This window comes from Lampris incognitus, chromosome 9 (assembly GCF_029633865.1).
Source record: "Lampris incognitus isolate fLamInc1 chromosome 9, fLamInc1.hap2, whole genome shotgun sequence".
Classification (NCBI taxonomy): domain Eukaryota; kingdom Metazoa; phylum Chordata; class Actinopteri; order Lampriformes; family Lampridae; genus Lampris; species Lampris incognitus.
In genome coordinates, this window is record NC_079219.1 from 22,805,445 (window position 1) to 22,826,657 (window position 21,213).

Consider the following 21,213-nt stretch of genomic DNA (forward strand, 5'->3'; position numbering starts at 1 on the left):
GACACGGGAGATAGAGTGCCCTCCGCCGGACGTTTGCTGAATGGCGTAATGGTGTGTCGGCGCCTCTGTTTTCGAGGTGCGTCAACGTTGCGTCGGGGTGGTATTGGAGGGGGGGGGTAATGGCAAGAGCTGGTCATTTCAGTGGACATTTGTCAGAGAATGTATTCAAGTAATACTAACTATTGGCACAGAGGACTGCATGGGCAGGTATAACCCTGAATATATATCACGTAAGCGCAACATAATGGGTGCTGCTGAATTAATGGCTGGCTGGCTGGCCAGTTATGACCGTTTCTAAGCTAACGCTGACTGCACAGTGACCTACTGTAGGAAAGAGGATTTCACAAATTTGTCGTGGTTTGGTCTGTGACTGCCATCCAGTGGTAAAGGGAGTAAATACACCACCAAATGATTTTGGAACAACATGACAATGAAGAACAGCGCCCTCCATTGGTGAAGTGAATCGCTCCGGAAAAGCCCACTAACTTCTCCGGGAATACGAGTAATACATAAAATACGATTTATGTAATTCAGCCAAAAACGTGCCTACTGTAAGTTTCCAGCAACGCCCCCACCCTCCATCCTCTCCGGAAATCCACTTGTCTGGGATAAGTCCTCTCATCTCCTGCACGTTAGTTGAGGCTGTCAACTGATCCTGGATCCGTACACAGTCCAGTGGAGCTGGGAAAGGGAGGCGGTGGTGGGGGGGGCTGCTGCTGCTGCTGCTGCGCAGGAGTGTATCACAGGAAACGTTTGCACCGTAGAAATCCCCAAAGGAGCCCCTGAAAAGTATCAATGTAGCCAACAATTACGGAATCGACTGGGAAGGCGAGGGTGAGTACTCGTGTCTCTGTCCCTGGACGTTTTTGTTTTAAAAAAAAAAACTTTCCCGTAACGAAGTTCACATACGTGGGGCCCTTACCGAGCCAACCAGACAGGCATGTTTACTGTTCTGTCTCCGCCAACTTAGTGCCTGACTTCTGGGGCAAATGCTGGTCCGTCCCACGGCGGAGCAGCGAGGGGGGCGAGGGGGGGGCATGGTACATGTTTTACGTGTGCTTCAAATCAGATCGTGTTTTCCAATGAGCGACTTGAGCCCGAAGCGGGGAAATTGTCTTATGGACTCGTTCATGGTCGCTTTTACTGTGTTGCGTCTCGGTTTATTGCTAAGCTATATGCGTGTTGGTCTAATGATGTTGTTTATGATGAGTGGGGAAAAAAAGGTTCTGCTTTGTTTTGTTTTGATTTATTTATTTTTGCTAACTGTATGAAAACATGCTTAACTACCAAATACACGCAACAGTTAACAAAAATGCTTTGAGTTGAAATAAGTTTGCTGGCCTTCGTTCCGGTTGGTGTTCAAAGGAATGTTTTCTCTCTCTCTCTCTCTCTCTCTCTCTCTCTCTCTCTCTCTCTCTCTCTCTCTCTCTCTCTCTCTCTCTCTCTCTCTCTCTCTCTCCCCTCTCCCAAGGTAATCAATCGGACGTTTACGTTTTAAAGTTTTCTTACACACGTTTCATGTATAGATTCCTGTATGTATGTTTGTAATATGTAGTTATAATTGTACAGCCATATACGAGTGTATGGGTGCACATATGTAATAATAATAGTGAACGTTATATCGCATATGTAGGCCTATAAATGTGTTTTAAGACTGTGTGGCAACACATTTCCTCAAGAAGAACAGTTAAACATGTCTGTCTGAGGGGTGATAATGTGAACTTTTCATTTTCTTTTGAACCGTGCATAATTGTTAGGATGACTTGTTTTATGCAGGTATGTGAGCCTAATTCAAAGCCTGCATCAACACGTCCTGGATTATTCTGCTTCATGTATTCAGCTTGACTCCTGATCAGTCCCCCACCCTGCATTAGCTATTGCACAGTTTATGATTTGCAATGATAATAACCTGTTTTTCATCAATTGACCCATTTTACGGATATATAGTCACGAACAGCTTAAATGTCTGATTGTGTCGAATCACAAAGAGACACAAAACCTTGGAATAACATCTGACTCAAACGCCAGCACAAGTAGTACCTTGTGCTGTGTGGCATGTAAGCCCAAATATCCCAGGCCTACCTAATCAACTTTATTTCATGTTTTAAGGGGTTGCCTCACTGTGTTCCTGAGGCGCAAGCTGATCAAACACAGGGCATTATGGGAATGTTTTACCTGCTGCCACCACCATGGATTTGACCCCGGGTGAAGCCGAATGTGGATGAAAGTGTCACCAGAGCCAGCAAAATACAACATTCAAGCCAAGATACCCTTATACTGAGCCAAAAAGAAACTCGTCCTCATACAGAAGGAACGTCCACTTGCCATCAATCAGCCACCACAATGCTGATGCCAGGACTGTTGTGGGTGTGCTTGACACTAGTTGTGTTGAGAGGCTGCCATGCCCACAGCCTGTTCACCTGCGAGCCAATCAAAGGACATCGCTGCCTGGGGATGCCCTACAACATGACCTTCTTCCCCAACATGATGGAGCACTACGACCAGGACATCGCAGCTAGTAAGATGGAGGTCAGTCCTCATGTCCTTATCTAATGCATGCTGATTACTAAAATGCCACACAGAGTCAAAGATGATATCAAAGAGGGAGATGGCACAACACTTGATAAAGGTTGCGAGTCCAGATAAAACGTGACAGTATGGCTGACGCCTAATCTGTTCATTTACAAGGACATCGCTTAATAGTGGACCGGTATATCAAGCCTATTTTAGATAGACAAGTTGACATAGAAAGTAACTGATCAAACCCTTTTTAGGAAGCTCACATATGCTCATGCCTGGGAGCTGCTAGGTACAACCTCAAATGAATTGCTTTTTGACGTCAGTTTGCTTTCCTGTAATGGACTTTGTCTCACAGCGGAACAACTCGTATTATCCTCGAAGTGTAAACACCGTCCATTTCCATTTTGTGGACAAAAGAGTTACTCTCTAAGTAATTAGAGGAAATCCAGGCATTCACAGGACTGTTCTGCTTTAGATTATTCATTTGCTGATTGAAATGACAGCAAATACCTTATTAGCTGTGAGTTACCATGAGTAGTCTCAGTTATGTTCTAACTCTGTTGTCTATTTCAAGCTATAGTACTGAAAATGTAATAATAAGTCCTGAAAGTTTGATAAGAAATAATTCTTGCACATGTATATGGGTCCAAGATTTTTATTTTTTATTGTTTGCCTCTTGATTCAGCGGTGAACTCGGGTGTCTTTCTCGGTTCCAGCTTGTGTACTGAACTCCAAAGGGCCGGGGATCAGTTTCACAGGTTTGGTGTGCGAGTGATCTGCTGAAGGAGTCTTTGTGCCATATTCAGAAGAGGTGTAGGATTCTTATTTCCTAGCAAACTTCGCCACAGGGAACTCGGTCCATTTTGTTGTGTGGTGCTTTTGATTTTTTGGAGGAAGGGGAGGGACACACCCAGTCTCGCACAAAGGCTATCCTGCATACCACATTTCCTCCTGCACCGAACTCAGTGATACCTCTGTAGTCTTGTCTTGACTTCCAGGTGATGGGCCTTACAAACACTGGCCTATATTCGAGCCTACATACCTAACTCGATGCTTTTCACAAGTATAGCATGATTAATTAAATTGCTCTGCCATTGTAGTCTAGCAGACATGTACTGGTGTGTGGGTCTGAGCTCAGTATTAGCCTATCAGTAGGATTTTCCGGAGGAGGGCCTTCCTTTTCCTGGAATTTGCCAGCTTTTGAAAAAGCTCAGTGAGATATTAGAATACAGAGAAGAAAGGAAACAGTTAATGACCTAAAACTTAAACAAGACCGCTGTTAGAGTCTTAAAGTCTAACTTCCTAAAAGTGAGTGTCTAACCATATTTTCGGGAATCTTATAATCCTTGACGGACTTTGGTCTGAAACTCGCTACAGTGGATTTAGCCACTCGGTGCAAGTTGATTTCATTTCTGCTCCCGGTTCTAGTTGAAGGGTTAAGAAATGAATGTAGTTTTTTTCTTTTACAGTAACTTTGCCATAAAGAATATAAAAGTGAGACTGTTGGGGAAGAAGAGCTCATTGAGATGGAGTCTGGGACCTCCACAGGAGAGAAACAAGGCCTCTCACTGTCAGAGCGACCAACCCATGCCCCAGAGACGCTTGGGCCTGCTGCCAGACTAAAGTTTAGGAAAATGGGAAAGAAAACATTGAACAGTGGAGGGTTCAGTTTGCACTATGTAGATTGTAACGTGTGTGTGTTTTGTGTTTATGCATTGGGGGGTTTGCATGGCGATATAAACATTAAAGATTGACATCAGTGCATCCATGCATTTATAATCTAAACATGGGTATCTGATGGTGGTTGATGCAGTTCAAACCAAGTGTATGGTGTGATGAAGGTTTTGAAGTCCTGGTGGGCTGACGTCAGCTTGATAGCATTTCTTTATTTTGTCAGCATAGAACATAATGTCTCCTTGCCTGCCGCCCAGTGACTGCTGGGATAGGCTCCAGCATCCCCGCAACCCTGACAGCAGGGTAAGCGGTTTGGATAATGGATGGATGGATGGCGAACATAATGCACGTAAAGCAGTGATCAACATAACTTATACAGTTTACATATCTACATAAAATAGCTTCAACGATATATCTCTTGGGGGTGACTATTTACAGCTATCAAAAAACAATGAATGAGCGAAGTATGTACATGCAGTGCATACATTAATAGTTCTATTTAACTTTTACTTGATTTTATCCGGCGTAAACCATATTTGCTCTTGGTCACTCTGCGTCAGTCCTTTGTACATACATACATACCACACACAGGTAGGTCAAAGACAAACTCATAGCATGGCCTCCGAGCAGGCTAACCTGTCAACAGCCCTGCGTTCCAGCCTTCTTGGCGTAGTTGCTGTATGTTTCCTAAGGGTCATGTAGCCATTTCCTGTTGCCCATGTCTACCACTCCCCCCCTCAGTCCCCCTTCTCTTCCAGCAGGCTGTTGAAACGGAAGAACATGTGAGCCAACCAATGAATGGGGCCCTTTGTATGGCACTATAGAACGCCACAGCTCAGCGGCTCTCAGTATGGACTTTACTGCAGATATCTTTCTTTTCCAGCCTACCCAAGTGTGCTGAAAATGAAAGCTGGGGTCTAGTAATGGCGTTATCCAATGGCAGGGGATCCGGTTTTGCTTACCCTTGTCTCAGTACAGTAGTTAAACATTAGCTCTTTATAAATTGATTCCTACGATCAACCGTTTTTATGATGCATAACATTGTCGGAGTATTAGGTGTTAATGTGGTGCTTTTAAATAAAGCTTCTTGAGTCTTTTTTCCATTACTGTGCTTCAGCTGCAATGAGGCCACTGTGCAAGGTGTCGTGTTGACAGTTATCGTTTGTGTTTTCATTAATGTCGGAGCTGAAATTAGGGTTAGGAAGACCCTAGCACGATTGGAAATGCCATTGGAATGGTTACTTTCCATCCTCTGGAAAAGCCTCTTTATGACACAGCGACACATTCACATTTTCTCAGGCAACACCACATGAGAAAAATTCCCAACCACAACCATCATAGTAATTAAGTCATTTTCTTCAAAGTGAGCTACACAGGACTAGTGGAAATCAACCATCCATTCCCAGATGTTTTGGTATTATCGATGGGCCATGTAGAACAACTGCAGCGTAGCAGAGATTGGGGACAAATGATGTCACTTTGTTTCTTTATTCTCAGCCATTCATGCCCCTGGCGAACCTGCACTGCTCTCCAGATGTGCACCGCTTCTTGTGCCAGGCCTTCATCCCAGCATGCACGGAGGAGACCAAGGTGATCCATCCATGCAGAGAGCAGTGTGAGGCTGTGCGATCCGACTGCAAGAAGGACATTATTACATTCGGCATCAACTGGCCCCCTGAGCTGCAGTGTGACAGGTGAGAGAAAAAAAGTCAAATAATCCAAGATAAAAGTGTTGGGTATTGTTTTTAACTGTGCAGATTTCCAAGTGTTTGCAGTCTCTTTAGATGCTTGGATATGTGTTGGCTACTCTGCTGCAGCTTTGATATGATTTACCTGAGGAGTTTATGATGCAATGTCCACCATTTGGGGAAAAAACATGATTTTCTTCTAAAATAGTTGATAGCACAATAGTAAACAAATTATTATAACCTAAATTCATGGTTCATAAAATACTAAGATTTTTACAGACTGGATCCTTAAAAGTCTTCATATTGACATAAAGGTTATAATTGCAACTCTGTATTATGGTCATCCTACAGACTGGAACCATGTAGCTCTGTGGGTGGTCCAGCGATTTCTGCCACCACCCCCAATAGTTCCCCATCAGCAAAGAGGGACCTGGGCTTCTGGTGCCCACTTCAGCTGAAGACCAAACCGGGCCAGGGCTCATCGTTCCTGGGTGCCCAGGACTGCGCTCCCCCATGCTCTAACATGTACTTCAAACCCCATGAAATCGATTTTGCCAAGAGTTTCATTGGCGTGTGCTCCATTGTCTGTCTGGGCGCTACGCTCTTCACCTTCCTCACCTTCTTGATCGATGTCAAACGGTTCCGCTACCCCGAGAGGCCGATTATCTTCTACGCCATCTGCTATAGCTTCGTCTCACTCATCTATTTCATTGGCTTCCTGCTGGGGAACAATGCAGCCTGCATCAAGGCCTCCCATCCGGCTGCTGTAGACTTAGTGGTGCTGGGCTCTCAGAGTAAAGGCTGCACTCTACTCTTCATGCTTCTCTACTTCTTTTCGTCCGCTGGTATCGTCTGGTGGGTCATCCTCACCATTACCTGGTTTCTGGCGGCTGGCCCCAAGTGGAGCTGTGAGGCCATTGAAAAGAAAGCGGTGAGGTTATTTAGATTTGTGCTTATAAGAAGGTTTATGCTGTTGAGTGAAAAGGAGAATTAGTGACAAGTAGTGTTGCATGTTAATGTTAAAAGGCACGATTGTTGTCAAAATTGAATTGATAGATTTACAATAAATAATATGAAAACTATGTGAACTTTTAAATTATGGTACAACAGTGTTTGCTAATGAGAAAAAATAAGGGAGGGGTGTCTTCTTGAATACTGAGATTCCTATCCGTGTTGTAGATGGTTGAATATCTTGTTTAGTTTACTGTAATTTGTCCTGACATCCTCCATGTGCAGGTATGGTTCCACTCAGCAGCCTGGGGGATCCCCGGGGCGCTGACCGTCATACTGCTGGCTCTGAATAAGGTTGAAGGGGACAACATCAGCGGGGTGTGTTTCGTGGGGCTGTATGACCTGGACACCCTGCGGTACTTTGTGCTGGCTCCGCTGTGTGTGGGTGTGATAGTGGGTCTCTCTCTCCTCTTGGCTGGGATCGTGTCTCTCAACCACGTCCGGCAGGTCATCCAGCATGATGAGCGAAACCAGGAGAAGCTGAAGAAGTTCATGATCCGCATCGGGGTGTTCAGTGGGCTGTACCTGGTACCGCTGGTCATCCTGTTGGCCTGCTACACCTACGAGCAGAGTCAGCGCAAGACCTGGGAGAATACCTGGATCAACGACCACTGTCAGGAGTACAGCATCCCCTGCTCATACAAGGTAGCTATGGCTGATACCCTTTACACTTACCAAATGAATTTTCCATTTTAAATAAAAACGGAAGGTTGCGCACCATTGTTCAACACTTCTTATCGAGACACATTCAAAAAGATTTTGTGTAATCTACACAAGCAATTACACAATCACAAAATCATGTGTATGCAAGTGTTTGTTTTTCTTTATCTCCAGACAACAGATTATGATCGCCCTGATTTGTCACTATTTCTGGTGAAATACCTCATGACACTTGTGGTGGGGATATCTGCGGTATTCTGGGTCAGCAGCAAAAAGACCTGCTCAGAGTGGGCCTACTTCTTTAACAGAACCCGAAAGAGGGAGTAAGTCCACTTCTCTCAACACTACAGCCCATGTGTAACCACTTTCCTCTGTCTCTGGTTTAGCTTTTGATCACTCATCAGTTTATTATAAATAATTAAACACATCGTCGATCTGGAGTTACCTCACAGGCAGGATTAGTTTGGTTAATATATTTGAAATCCACATAGCATATGGAGGTAGAGGATTTGTGTTGTTGCTATTTTTAAGTTGTCTATGTATGAGTGGATGACTATTGTCACGGTTTCTGACCCACAGCCCCATCAGCGAGAGCCGCCGGGTGCTCCAGGAGTCCTGCGAGTTCTTCCTTAAGCACAACAACCGTGTGCAGCACAAAAAGAAGCACTACAAGCCCAACTCCCACAAGCTCAAAGTCATTTCCAAGTCCATGGGGACTAGTACCGGCACCGCACCAACCAATGCTTCCGCTGCCACCGCCAACCAAGGCACCTCAGCGCCGGCCAACTTTGACCGCCATGTCCAAGGCTCTCTTTCTGAGCCCAAGGGCTCCTCCGAGGTCTTGGCCAGGGAGCATTTGGACCGGGGGGCCTCTAGCCGGAGCTCCAAGCGAGGGGAAAGAGAGAGGGATAGGGAGAGTGGCCCACAGAAGGAGGGGTTAGAGAGACGCAGCAAGGCGGGAAGTTCCAGTAAGATCAGCAGCCACTCAGACAGCTTCCACAGAGTCCCAGATGGAAGGTAAGTCAGGCTGATTTATTAGGATTGAGCCGAATACTCAGATGAAATGAGTATCCAGTACGGATAATGTACTTTTTACGAGCATGAGTATCATCCGAGTAAAATGTGTCAATATCAGTACTCGTGATGAAGGAAAATCCTCACTGGGTAGCTGTGTCCACATCAGTCCGTGATAGGCCAGCCACACAAAGAGCTCCTCCCCTACACAGAGCCTATACAAAGTTCACTGCTGCTGTGCCACACAATACAGTCTTGCTATCATCACAGCCACTCTGCCCACAGGGATTAATAGCTCGCAACGCTCATTGCTTCCACACTGGTTAAGTTTTATTTCATCAGCTTGCTCCTACCTCAGTTTGTAAAATATCTAAAGTCAGCTGAGTTACTTGGAGAACTTGGCTCATAGCAGATGCGGTGCTTTTGATAAGGATACAGTCGCAATGCTGAATGCATATTTCCGTGTTGGATTGCCCACATGGGCTGTTTGCATAAATCCTTCAGGATCACATCGTCAGATTGTTTAAAAAAAAAAGAAAAACAGTGTAACAATCTAGGCTGCAAATAAATAACAGGCTGCATCTTGCATTGTGCACCACAAACCTAGACCCTAGCCATGTGGAACAACTGGTCTTCATTAAAGTAAATGAGGATTTAAAAAACAGCATAGGACCACTTAATCAGTGGAACACTCTCTCTCGCTCACTCTCTCTCTCTCTCTCTCTCTCACCCACCCACACCACATAATTAACATTTTGTTGTACTTTGTGTAGAAATAAGAAATACTGTCTCCCCCCCAAAAAAATCAAAAAACACTAGGCAGTAAAAAAAAACTTGATTACACACATAAACATCACACTGTTAAAATTTATTTATAAAAAGTAAAAAAAAAAACGTAAAAAAGTTAGTTATTTTGAGTATGAAAACTAGTTCATGCATTTTACTTCATACTTGTGTTGTGTTCATTGATTCCCTGAAGTTTATTCATTCAAATTTTGTAAAAAACATGTTGTGTTAATAGTTCTTTTACTCTTGTGATCAAAAACATTGATCTGAAGCTCAATTCTGAGGCTGTTCTGTGGATAGTTTCCTGATAAACAATAAATATAGCAATTTCTGATCAACCCATATCCATTTCAGGCTTAAAACGCTAACTTCCTGTCGTGTCCCGCCCACTTCAGTTATAAGCCCCCGCCCATTCTGGGTACGGCTACAGATAATTTAGTTGGTTGAACAGATGCATCCCTATGATTTATAATCTTTTTGTTCATGCTGTATGGCAAATGTTTCTCGAAAGTATTACAAAAAGGCTAAGAGGTTAAAAATCTTGACATATGTACACAGACCCTTAGGGCTTTATTGGTGACGTGCTTGAATTGAAATTTGCTGTGTAAAATTCATCAAATTGGCTCATATCTATGTATACAATGGTAGTAGCCATGGCGGATACTGCAAGACTTTACAAACAATTCTGTTTTGGTGTAAAGTGACGGTGCAGCAGATAGTGTGTGATAACTTGGGACAGTGAAAACATCTACACTTGAAGTTACCTTTTAATGTGTCACTGTTGGATTAGGTTGAGTCCCAGGAGTGACCTGTCGGAGGCCAAGCAGATTCCTAGTGGACAGCAGCCTCCAGCGTCCAACATGTCACACGGCGGCAGCATCAAAGGCTCTTCCTCCCACCTACGCCAAATAGTGGAGAGCAAGGACAGCAGCTGCTGAGACAACGCCTTGCAATTTCATTTTTCCATCCATCCATCCAACCAGCCTTAAAACCACACTACACTTTGGTTTAATTGTCCTTGCTCTAAACACCAGATTTCATCTATTCATTTTGGCTGTGTGCTATAGTTTGCTGTCGCTGTTAAATCTGTATGTCCACGATGATTTGAACAGTTACACTGTGTTAAGTTGGTCTGCATTGTGAGCCAAGTTTAATTTCCCTCAAGTATTTGAAACTTGGCATCTTCGGTCCAGTGTGTTTTAGGGAGAATCTAAACAGAGAGTTTAGCAGTTTTTTGCCATTTCCTCCAGATATATAGGTGGCCCCTGAGTGTTAGAGCTTTATAAAGGATTTTTTTTCCAAGCTTTTTACCGTCGTGTAGAAAAATTGTCTATGTTGTATGGGTTTATTTCCACTGACCAACAACCAGTGGTCATGTCATTTTACAGTATACATTACAAGTAATACCTTTTTGTAGATTGATATTTCAGTAATGTAGTCTGCATACTAGTAAACAAACTCAATATTTATGTAAATTATATTCTATTGTTTGGAAATCAAAGCCTGTCACTGGACTAGTCTTTACACTGAGTGTTTGTCATGAGGAACATCATGATCTTGCCAAATGGTCAAATTGAGGAAAGTCTTCCTGTGGTAAACTTCTTTTGTTATGTCTTAGTTATTGACATTGTTAAAAAGAAAGGCGGCGATGTCTTGAAATGTTGCCCAGCAAAAAAACACAAAAAAAAGTGTAATGCCTTCTGTGTAACTGCTTTTTACGCTGAAACTTGCATGTTTGTAAAGTTCATGCAGCCGATGTTTCCACACTGCTGATTCTGGGATTTACATTTCAGCTCTGTCAAAACTTTGTATTTATTATAATGTTTATGACAGCTTTCCTATTTAGATGTTCTTTGTACTTGTTTTTGTAATTTTTACAGAATTCCTACCCTTCCCAAGTTGTTTTCCCCCTTCGTGCCTTCATTTAGATAACTTCTTATCCTCAGAGTATTTTAAGGAACCTACAGACTTTTTTTTATGTGTAATATGGCTATTACACATATATTCCCTTTTTTGTGAAATTTGAGGGTTGAGGTCAATGGGGCTTTGCACTTTGAATGTCATTGGAAGCACAAACCACTTGTGTGTTTGGTATAATAATGATGTATGGGACAGTCCTTGGAAACTTAATTTTGGGGATTTGGGGCTTTGTTCATGGGTTATTTATAACATATGGACCACAAACCATATGATTCTCCTGTAAGTAATTCCACAATGAGATTCTATGAAAATCACCCTGGTGTCTTCATGCTGTAATGTATGCTTTACTGTACAGTACGGGGGGATTGGGTTTCCTACTGTCAGATGTGGTAGCTTTCCTTCGCCTGTCTTTTGAACTTGTCATATTTTGGACTCACGGGACAGTCCGGTTACATTAAGTAAAGGGAAAGCTTGGTAGTCCATTTCATACTAGTGTTTTTATTTCCTCATTATTGGCTCATTCACAGGGATCCTGTTAAATGATGCGCCGAAAACTAGTGTAAATTATCTGTGAAAAGTTTTATACGTTTTTTTAAAACACCTTTTAGCCAATTTTATAGCCTATTGTTTGCAAGCGGTTTTTGTATCGACCTCGTTGTCTTTTGATAAAGAAATATGATTGATCATTAAAACGAAAGCTTAAATGTCTGTCTTTATTAATGAGTCAGTCATTAATCTGTTGTTCTTATCAGAAATAACAGTCCGGACAACCTGTGGAGATCACTCGTTGAGATACGGCCTGCCTATGCATTGCCAAATATTACATCCCCAAGAGAATATGATTCCCATGGATCCCGTTCCTGTGACGTCAAGTCAACGTTGCTATAGGGGTTTGTTTATTTATTCATTTATTTATTTGCTGATTTATCAACATGCTTTTACAAAGTAGCTTACTGAACAGCTGACAAAATCCAACGAGATGAACTGGCAGCTTGCGCTTTAGTCGGGATTGTTAGTAAAACCATGTCGATAATCTATAAAAACAGGTTTTAAAAGTTGCACAATGTTCATGTTTTTTGTTTTATCTTTTATTTATTTTTTGTTATTATTCCCGAGCGCGTAGATGTAAAAACAAAGGTGAACGCATGCGCGTTTCCGTGACACCGGTGTCTGGGCTGGGATACGTATTCTTTAGGGGATGCAAAGTTTGCCACCACACCTCTTTGGGAGAAAACCGGCCGGCTGGAGTCTCAAGTCTCTTAATCTGGAAGGGACAGACGACGTGATGTCTCCTGCTGCACGCCTGGTGCTTCTCACCTGCCTGATTTCACCTCTTTACGGAGTGGAAAAGGTGAGAAACCGAGGGTATCGAAAGGATGCTGAGTTTGACAAGGTAAGACGGATGAATAGAAGTCGAGGAGCTGATTCTCCGTTTTACGCAGCAAGAGATAGGTATGTCGCGTTGGGGAGATAAGTAAAACCGGCTTGCCTTTTTTCTTTTTCTTTTTTGTAGAAATAACGTTGCATCAAATAACGCTGGGCAACATTTTTGCCATTTTTGGGATTTTTTCGCAGCATATGGGCAACTGGTAGGCTATTTTGTTGTTAATGTGCCATAAGTGTGAATGGGCCGGACAGAACACCAATCAGAACAGATGTCGGATTACTTATTTCTTTGTCTTTCTGATCGTCTGTCTCATCGGTCGAGTAGAACTGTCAGGGGGGGGGGGCTTGATGATACGGATTTTTATAAGCCACGTTACTTTCACACATCTGTTGCGCAGAGTTGTCTTCATTTCACTTAAAAGTGAACAGCCAACATTTCGAATAGGCTACAACTTGGATAGTGCGATAGGAAATGGAGGCTGCAATGAAAAGCATGTCACCATCTGCACTACCAAGTGCACTGAGACGACCTAGGGGGAAAACGCAACACGACTCGGTCAAAGGAAGCAAGATCTACTTATTTGAACTTGGTAATCGTGATATTTAATGCTGCATTCTTTCAATTTGTAAATTAAATTTGCCTATAAACAAATCCATCCATTCAGTTAAACACTTAAATATATCTATCCACTCAAGCACTTAAATCCCTTCATCTTCTGTCTTTGCTCTGCTTGCTCTATGAACGCTTTCAAATGGCCCTGTTGACCATGGTGCATGACATACTAATGATCCCTCGGTGTTAAGAGGGAACCCATCCTCTATGCTTGAATTTCAGCTTTGGTCTGTCATTAAAAAAAAAATCCATTTGGGGGTAGAATGTGTACCCTCAGCAGTCGCTATAAACCGACCAGACTGGAAGTTAATCTAAAAGTCAGCTGTGTGGCTAAGTAGACAGAGAATCCATTCATTCGCCCATTTTGAATGGTCGCCACATTCAAATCAATCCCTAAAAAAATCAGACATTTCATTAACTGTTTTTTTTTCATACTGGAAGAATTATTCGCTCATTCCAAACATGAGGTAGAGTATTTCGATAGGCACTTTTCACATTATGTTGCCTTCAAGTGGGTCTGGAAGTTCACCAAAATTTCCAAAAGAGCACATTCCAGGTCTATTACAGCATAATATGCATGCCACTTCGTAATTTTATAATTTGATCACAGGCTTCGGTTATTCCAGTTTCCCACGATGGGATGATGTCAGACATCATTGTTCCGCCAGAGTGGATCAGGTGGCTCCAGCGCGGCCATGTAATCTCTTAAAGCTGGGGTAGGCAGTTTTTTATGGCGTCACTGGGCAAAAATTTGATAATAACCTTTCAGCATATTGTAATTCAAGTGATCTGAGAGATCATGCCATCCGGTCCTTGTATAACCAAAGTCAGAGCTGTGTCCGTATTCTTGGCACAAAGTCAAACACGTTTTCGGTGGGTGTCGCACTCCGCCAAGGTTGTCCCTTGTCTCCGATTCTGTTTGTGATATTCACAGGATCTCAAGGCGCAGCAGCCCAGGTGAGGAGTGTGTCCGTTTTGGGAACCTCAGAATTGCATCTCTGCTCTTCGCAGATGATGTGGTTTTGCTGGCTTCATCAGGACGCGACCTCCGGCACGCACGGGGCAGTTTGCAGCTGAGTGTGAAATGGCTGGGATGTGAGTCAGCAACTCCAAGTCTGAGGCCATGGTTCTCTACCGGAAAATGGTGGCTTGCTCCCTCCGGGTTGGGAATGAGTTGTTGCCTCAAGCGAAGGAGTTCAAGTATCTCGGGGTCTTGTTCACGAGTGAGGTTAGGATGGAGCGGGAGATTGACAGGCGGATTGGTGCAGCATCAGCAGTAATGCGGACGTTGTACCGGACCATTGTGGCGAAGAAGGAGCTGAGCCGGAAGGCAAAGCTTTCAATTTACCAGCCAATCTTCGTTCCAGTCCTCACCTATGGTCGGTCATGAGCTTTGGGTAGTGACCGAAAGGATGAGATCGCGGATACAAGTAGCTGAAATGAGTTTCCTCCGTAGGGTGTCTGGGCTCTGCCTTAGAGATAGGGTGAGGAGCTCGGACATCCGGGGGGAGCTTGGAGTAGAGCCGCTGCTCCTTCGCATCGAAAGGAGCCAGTTGAGATGATTCGGGCATCTGATTAGGATGCCTCCTGGGCGCCTTCCTTTGGAGGTTTACCGGGCACGGCCAACTGGGAGGAGACCCAGGGGTAGACCCAGAACGCGCTGGAGGGACTACATGTCCAATCTGGCCTGGGAACGCCTTGGGATCCCCCAGGAGGAGCTGGAGGGTGTTGCTGGGGAGAGGGACCTCTGGAGTGCCCTACTTAGCTTGCTGCCACCGCGACCCGACCCCGGAGAAGTGGCTGAAGATGAGATGAGAGATGAGATGATCTGAGAGAAAATTAGACTTCTGCACCTCCTCTTGGCTCTGTATTCAGGCTTTAGAAAATCTAGCCCGGGAGGGAAGATTTTAACCAATCACGGGTCAGTTCAGAGAGAGGACGTTCCTATTGGCCGTTCTACAAATACAGACGCACGCGATCAATTCCTCCACCCCGTAGCTGGTCCGATGGCGGTGAGCTTTCAATGAATTGTGTTCAAGTGAATTGAAATATAATTCCTCCACCCTGCCCCGCAGGTCGCTTGTGGTTGTAGTCCTAACCCTAAAAATCAACAAGATCAACTCAGAATGGTTACTTCACATCAACAATGGTAGTGTAACCGAGAGATTCGCGGGAAATATTTTTTTACATGGACAGATTATCAACTACAATACAAGTTTCAGGGGTCTCGCTTTGACATTTCCTGGTTGTATAAGAGCGGCTGAAGAGCGGTGTGGAACTCATTTGGTGGGAGGGGCTCGGCGGAGTGATACGAGGCAGCAGCGAGAGAAGCAGAAGGATTTGCATTGGAATGCTTAATGTTACCTACTGCAGCTTTAAACAGGCCGATGGCTCCTCACAGAGACGTTCTTGTTACGGCAGCTAAGTTTAACAGATGATGTTATAGTTTACTGAAGTTTAATGTTATATTTCTCTGTGTTCTCTTCTCATAGCCGACTCTGGCATTCTCAAGATTCGTATCAACTGAACCAGACATTTTTCTCCCTTACCCCAGGCGGTCCACTCAGCATTTGATTTTGCAAAGGAAGCGAGAGCCCTTTGTTATTATACTCTTGTTGACTCTTGGCCATTTGCCTTAACTCCTACGCAGCTGTATGCTGAACAACAAAGTAGCTACGTATGCTCACAATCCCAGACCCAGGTCCCTTTGGCATCAGTGTTTGCTTAAGGACAAGGCAAGACTTCTCTGCATGAACATGACAAGATAAACTTAATTTTTTTTTGCTTCACAGGGAGTTATAAACAACTGATTAAGGCAGTTGTTTATAACAGTTGTTTATATTATAAACTACTGCTTAAGGCAATTGTTTATAATTCGCTGGAATAAAACTCCTCATGAAAAGTCAGTGGCATAAAACAGTCATAATTGAAAAGCTTATATCAATTAATTATATAAGATCTATTATGTTGGTGGCGTTCATTTGTCTTTTTTTACCTGGCACGTGATTAAAATTAAGGGGTGTGCAAGCCTGTGATTATTTGTAATTGTTTATTCAGTGTAATTGTATATAATATGTAAATAATAGTCTCACAATCGGTTGTGCAGCTTTTACTCTCTCCCCATCTTACAACTCACTTTACGACAGCCGTGAACCATCAGTCAAACCAACCTCTTTCCGACAGCTAGTGTTATCAGTACATTCCGGACGAAGTTTTGATTTGTATTTTTGGTAAAACAAAAAGTGAGCATGACCTTAACCAATGGCTAGATAAAGGTCTATGTGAATTGTAGGCTCCGTTAAGCATCGTACCGAATATCTTATCTCTGTGAGGGAAATCAACGGGGAACATTGACTTCTTAACTCGGCACTGAACCCAAAGTCAAAATGCCATCATTTTTACATACAGATGTAAAATAAATCACCGGTAATTGACATAGTTAAGGGTGAACCGTAGATTGGCCCAAGTCAACCACCGTGCTGCCATGGCTTGGTCAACGCACCCCATACCACCTCGCCAAACCGCTTAGTCGCCTGCCCCCCCCCCCCCCCCGCCATGCCACAGATCAAATATGTCATTACTCTTTCCGGCTTAACAAATAGAGCGACTGAAGTGATTGCCAAAAAAATTGAGGACTGAATCTTTGAAACGGGTGGCGTTTAAACTCCCATAATTACAGGGCAGGCGAGAGAGAGAGAGAGAGAGAGAGAGAGAGAGAGAGAGAGAGAGAGAGAGAGAGAGAGAGAGAGAGAGAGAGAGAGAGAGAGAGAGAGAGAGAGAGAGAGAGAGAGAGAGAGAGAGAGAGAGAGAGAGAGAGAGAGAGAGAGAGAGAGAGAGAGAGAGAGAGAGAGAGAGAGAGAGAGAGAGAGAGAGAGAGAGAGAGAGAGAGAGAGAGAGAGAGAGAGAGAGAGAGAGAGAGAGAGAGAGAGAGAGAGAGAGAGAGAGAGAGAGAGAGAGAGAGGGAGAGAGCGAAGGGAGCTTTCGTCTCAGTCTCAGTTTGGGGAAAAGAAAGGACCGGTGATCCAAGGGAGGGATTTAGGACACGGAAGTGCAAGATGAGGACGGTTGCGCAACACCACGAAAGCAGAGAGAGGGGGTGGGGGGGGGGGGCACAGGAACCTCCACCACTCCAGACAGTTCATAAAAGGCTTAAAATGCAGGGAAATAACGTTGTTAAGGCTTCAATGTGAGATGAGATTAGGCTGGAACGAATCGCAACATTTTTTTTGTGTGCCTTTGCGCATATTTGTGGGGTTATGTGCGTGTGGGTGTGTATCAACGCATGTGTGTGTCACGTGTGTAAGTTTAAGCACGTGTGATAATTGGATTTACAGCTACCATCATCATGATTATTTGTAGACTGACGCTGAGAAGGGGCAAAAAACAACCACAAAGAGCAAAATAGAAACTGCACAAAGAAATATCAAAACTCAAGAAAGCTCTAAAGAAGGAGAGACAATTATCACGATATATGATAACGCTTTACATTAAGTGCATGTAATAAGTGTTTGTTAATAGGTAATAAGGCCCTTATAAGTCCATATAAAATACATTATGTGTTAATAAAGCTATAACAAGCGTTAGTTAATAGGTAATAAGGCTATAAAAGTCATAGCTTTTGCATTCTGTGGACTATCAAAATTATTTCAATAACTTATGCAGATTGTATTTACAACCTAAGACGAGTGTGAAAAAGTAGGTTTTACATATTTTGATAGCGCCACTTAGTGGCCGAAAACGTGTTTATAATGCCATTATTAACACTTATTTAGTCTTATTAACACATAATAACGATAATAAGCCTTTTTAAGGACCTATAAAGGCCTTATTACCTATTAACTAACACTTACTACGTGCACTTAATTTTTTTGTCTTGTAAGGCACTTTGTAACTTTGTTTTGAAAATTGCTATATAAATAAATAGTTGTTATTATTATTATTATTATTATTCTTTTATTTATATTGTTATTACAAAAAGGGGATCCTGGGTCAGCTAAAGACACAATGACCAATCTTCTAATTCCAACATCATTGAGCAGGTCAGAAATGGAGAAGATGGTCAAACAATTTCTAAAGGCCTGATTTGTTTAGGCCATTCCTTTGGGTTTTCAAAGAGTCACCGGAAGTTGCTTGAAAGCAATGCCTAAACACCTTTAAAAGCTGGATATGTTGTTGGAGAGTAAATAGTAAATCAGGCTATATTGAAAGTATTAATTTGCATTTGTCTCGCTTCGATGGGAATGTGTGTGTTGGATTTCACCGATAAGTGGATGCTCATCTTTCAAGGAAATTGAAAGATAAACATCTTATCAGTGAAATCAGATAATTTGGGTTTATTTTTATTTCATTTCATTCTAAAATGTTGCAACCCAAAAGGCTCATATTTGAGGAACTATGTCTATTCAAACATAAGTCCGGGTGCCGTGCACTGTTTATGACTTGGACAAAATTGTAGGCTTTTTGTTGTATTCTCGTAAGGCTATTTGCACGTCTAAGAATGTTGCCTTTGGATTCAGACTTGACCCAAATAAAAATACATGTTTTATCGGCATTGTGTCTGCCTCTCTGTGTGTGGTAGGGCTGCTCTTGGAGGCCTGTTTCTTTCTGTGTGTGTGTGTGTGTGTGTGTGTGTGTGTGTGTGTGTGTGTGTGTGTGTGTGTGTGTGTGTGTGTGTGTGTGTGTGTTTGACTCAGCTTGAGTAAGAGTCTGTGTAAACATAGCCAGACGGACTTGGCAGGCCAATGAATCAAACTGAGAGATGTGTCCAAACATTGACCATGCATCTCCCCCCTTTTTAGACTCTCGTCAAGTCTCTATGAACATAATGGTCCGACACTCTCGTACTTTACGGCCTAATGCCGTAGCCAACACCTTGGTTTTAGTGTCAATCACATCTGTTTTCATACTCGTCACATTCACAACCAGCCAGCTGTTTGTTTATACAAGTCGTCGGTAAAATCTACCTTGGTGATAGGTGAGTGGACAGTAGTATTTCAGTCATTTTAAGTCTTTACAGAACATGTAAGCTTATAAATAGAGGCTGCGTCTGACACGCACATGCATGTGCTTGCACATCCACACATGCACACACACCCTAGACACTGCTATGTGCTCCTCCTTTTCTTCTTGCACCCTTCTTTTTCCTTCCTTCCTTTTATCCACCCCCTCCTCTCCCTCCACCTTATCTCTTCTCTCTGGGTTAATTTCAGTATGGCAGCTGCCTTCAGGGGACCCCTGGTGTCCCTGGCAGAGAGGGCAACCCTGGAAGCAATGGCATCCCTGGGACCCCGGGCATCCCAGGGCGTGATGGTGCGAAGGGGGAGAAAGGCGAATGTGTGAGTGAGATCTTCGAGGAGCCCTGGAGACCAAACTACAAACAGTGCGCCTGGAACTCGCTCAACTATGGAATCGACCTGGGAAAGATAGCTGTAAGTGTCCTGTTATTATACACAGCGCGCCACAGGTTGGGAGGGAAAGAGGTGTACGATGCAAGCAGGTATTTCTTCACGGAAAACACAACTATTGTAAATCTGCCACCGAACCACACTAGAACATATGCCCTGCTGAAGTGTAAAGGAAACCACACTGCCTCCATAACTGTTTGCATTTCGGTGAAAAGTGCTGTTTTTTTGTGGATTTCTTGCAGGATTGCAAATTTTATAAGCCCCCTGCTTGTATTGTTAAGCCTCAAGTGCAAAACTGTCCATGCTTGCCATATTTTGACCAGAAGTCGTAAAAATACAAGCTGTGTACTGAGTCACAGGCAACTGCTGTTTTTCTTGAGCTTGCATCCTTGCTCCGTCCGGTGTCGATTCCTGTCTTTCCCTGTGTTGCAGGACTGCACATTCACCAAGCTACGTTCAGACAGCGCTCTCAGGGTGCTCTTCAGTGGTTCCCTTAGGCTCAAATGTAAGAACGCCTGCTGCCAGAGGTGGTACTTCACTTTCAACGGGGCGGAGTGCACCGGGCCTCTACCCATTGAGTCCATCATCTACCTGGACCAAGGCAGCCCGGAGCTCAACTCAACCATCAACATACACAGAACTTCATCAGGTAGGACTGAAGCAGAACCAAGTGAGGTCCATGGCTTTGTCCAGTCCAAATCATATAAGAGAAACCAGCAACACAACAAATGTAATATCAGCAGCTCAGGGGTTAACATCTTTTTGAGCTCGCCGATATTTAGTGTGTTCTTGTGCCAGTAACCTTACTCACTGCTTACTCAGAAACAAGAATTTCCCCCAATTTGAAACGCCAGTGATGACGCCGGACTTCAAATGCAGCTTGTTCACTTTTTTCCTTCTTATAGGAACAGTCTAGTCACCACAATTGTTTTGGGCATGTAGCAACAGCAGAAGCTGTTATAAGCTGCCTGAAAAGCTCTGCCTGTGTGTTTGCATACAGCAGCATTCAAATTGTAAAGTTAAGAAGCACACTTCCATCCCGGTCTGGTGTTTTACACAGGCTGGAAAGTCAACCACAGCAGCAGAAAATAAAGCAATTAGCGCCTCTCCTCTTGGCAGGCAGTTTTTGTGCTCACATAGTTTTACTTGTTCTGCTTTGAAACTTGTGTTTTTTTTTTTTGTTGTTTCCTCATCTGCCCAGTGGAGGGGATGTGTGAGGGCATCAAAGCAGGGTTGGTGGACGTGGCTATTTGGGTGGGGACCTGCGCCGACTACCCCAGAGGTGACGCATCCACTGGATGGAACTCAGTATCCAGGATTATCATAGAGGAACTGCCTAAATAAAGAACCTCGCCAAGAGGAGGGACCGGTCACGGGGCGCAGTGTGTCATCTGGCCACCCGAAATGATAAGGTCTGGTTGGGTGAAGTATAACAAGTGTCAATGAGTTAACTTGAATGTCTTCTTTTGATTTTATAGTGGCTGACAGGCTGGTAAACAAGAGGTACTGTATTGTTTTATTTACCAGGAATAACAAA

The 21,213-nt window shown here is 43.5% G+C and overlaps 2 protein-coding genes across 2 annotated transcripts; both read left to right on the top strand.

The window, feature by feature from the left end:
* The first annotated feature begins 698 nt into the window (after nt 1-698).
* On the top strand, nt 699-11,977 carry fzd6 (frizzled class receptor 6). Its single transcript, XM_056287126.1, has 8 exons — nt 699-834; nt 2,110-2,529; nt 5,692-5,888; nt 6,234-6,813; nt 7,119-7,538; nt 7,728-7,876; nt 8,133-8,570; nt 10,144-11,977. Exons 2-8 carry the CDS (start codon nt 2,344-2,346, stop codon nt 10,289-10,291), a joined length of 2,118 nt encoding a protein of 705 aa, XP_056143101.1. The 5' UTR covers nt 699-834; nt 2,110-2,343; the 3' UTR covers nt 10,292-11,977.
* A 536-nt stretch (nt 11,978-12,513) lies between these two features.
* On the top strand, nt 12,514-21,196 carry LOC130117916 (collagen triple helix repeat-containing protein 1-like). Its single transcript, XM_056286180.1, has 4 exons — nt 12,514-12,666; nt 19,482-19,700; nt 20,109-20,325; nt 20,878-21,196. The coding sequence occupies exons 1-4, from the start codon at nt 12,559-12,561 to the stop codon at nt 21,018-21,020; spliced, it is 687 nt and encodes a 228-aa protein (XP_056142155.1). The 5' UTR covers nt 12,514-12,558; the 3' UTR covers nt 21,021-21,196.
* Nucleotides 21,197-21,213: the final 17 nt, after the last annotated feature.

Coding starts and splice junctions, on each gene's coding strand:
- fzd6 (XM_056287126.1), top strand. CDS start 2,344: ATGCTGATGCCAGGACTGTTGTGGGTGTGCTTGACACTAGTTGTGTTG. Junction 5,889..6,233: donor CCTGAGCTGCAGTGTGACAG/GTGAGAGAAAAA, acceptor GTCATCCTACAG/ACTGGAACCATGTAGCTCTG. Junction 8,571..10,143: donor CACAGAGTCCCAGATGGAAG/GTAAGTCAGGCT, acceptor CTGTTGGATTAG/GTTGAGTCCCAGGAGTGACC.
- LOC130117916 (XM_056286180.1), top strand. CDS start 12,559: ATGTCTCCTGCTGCACGCCTGGTGCTTCTCACCTGCCTGATTTCACCT. Junction 12,667..19,481: donor AGGATGCTGAGTTTGACAAG/GTAAGACGGATG, acceptor GGTTAATTTCAG/TATGGCAGCTGCCTTCAGGG. Junction 19,701..20,108: donor TCGACCTGGGAAAGATAGCT/GTAAGTGTCCTG, acceptor CCTGTGTTGCAG/GACTGCACATTCACCAAGCT.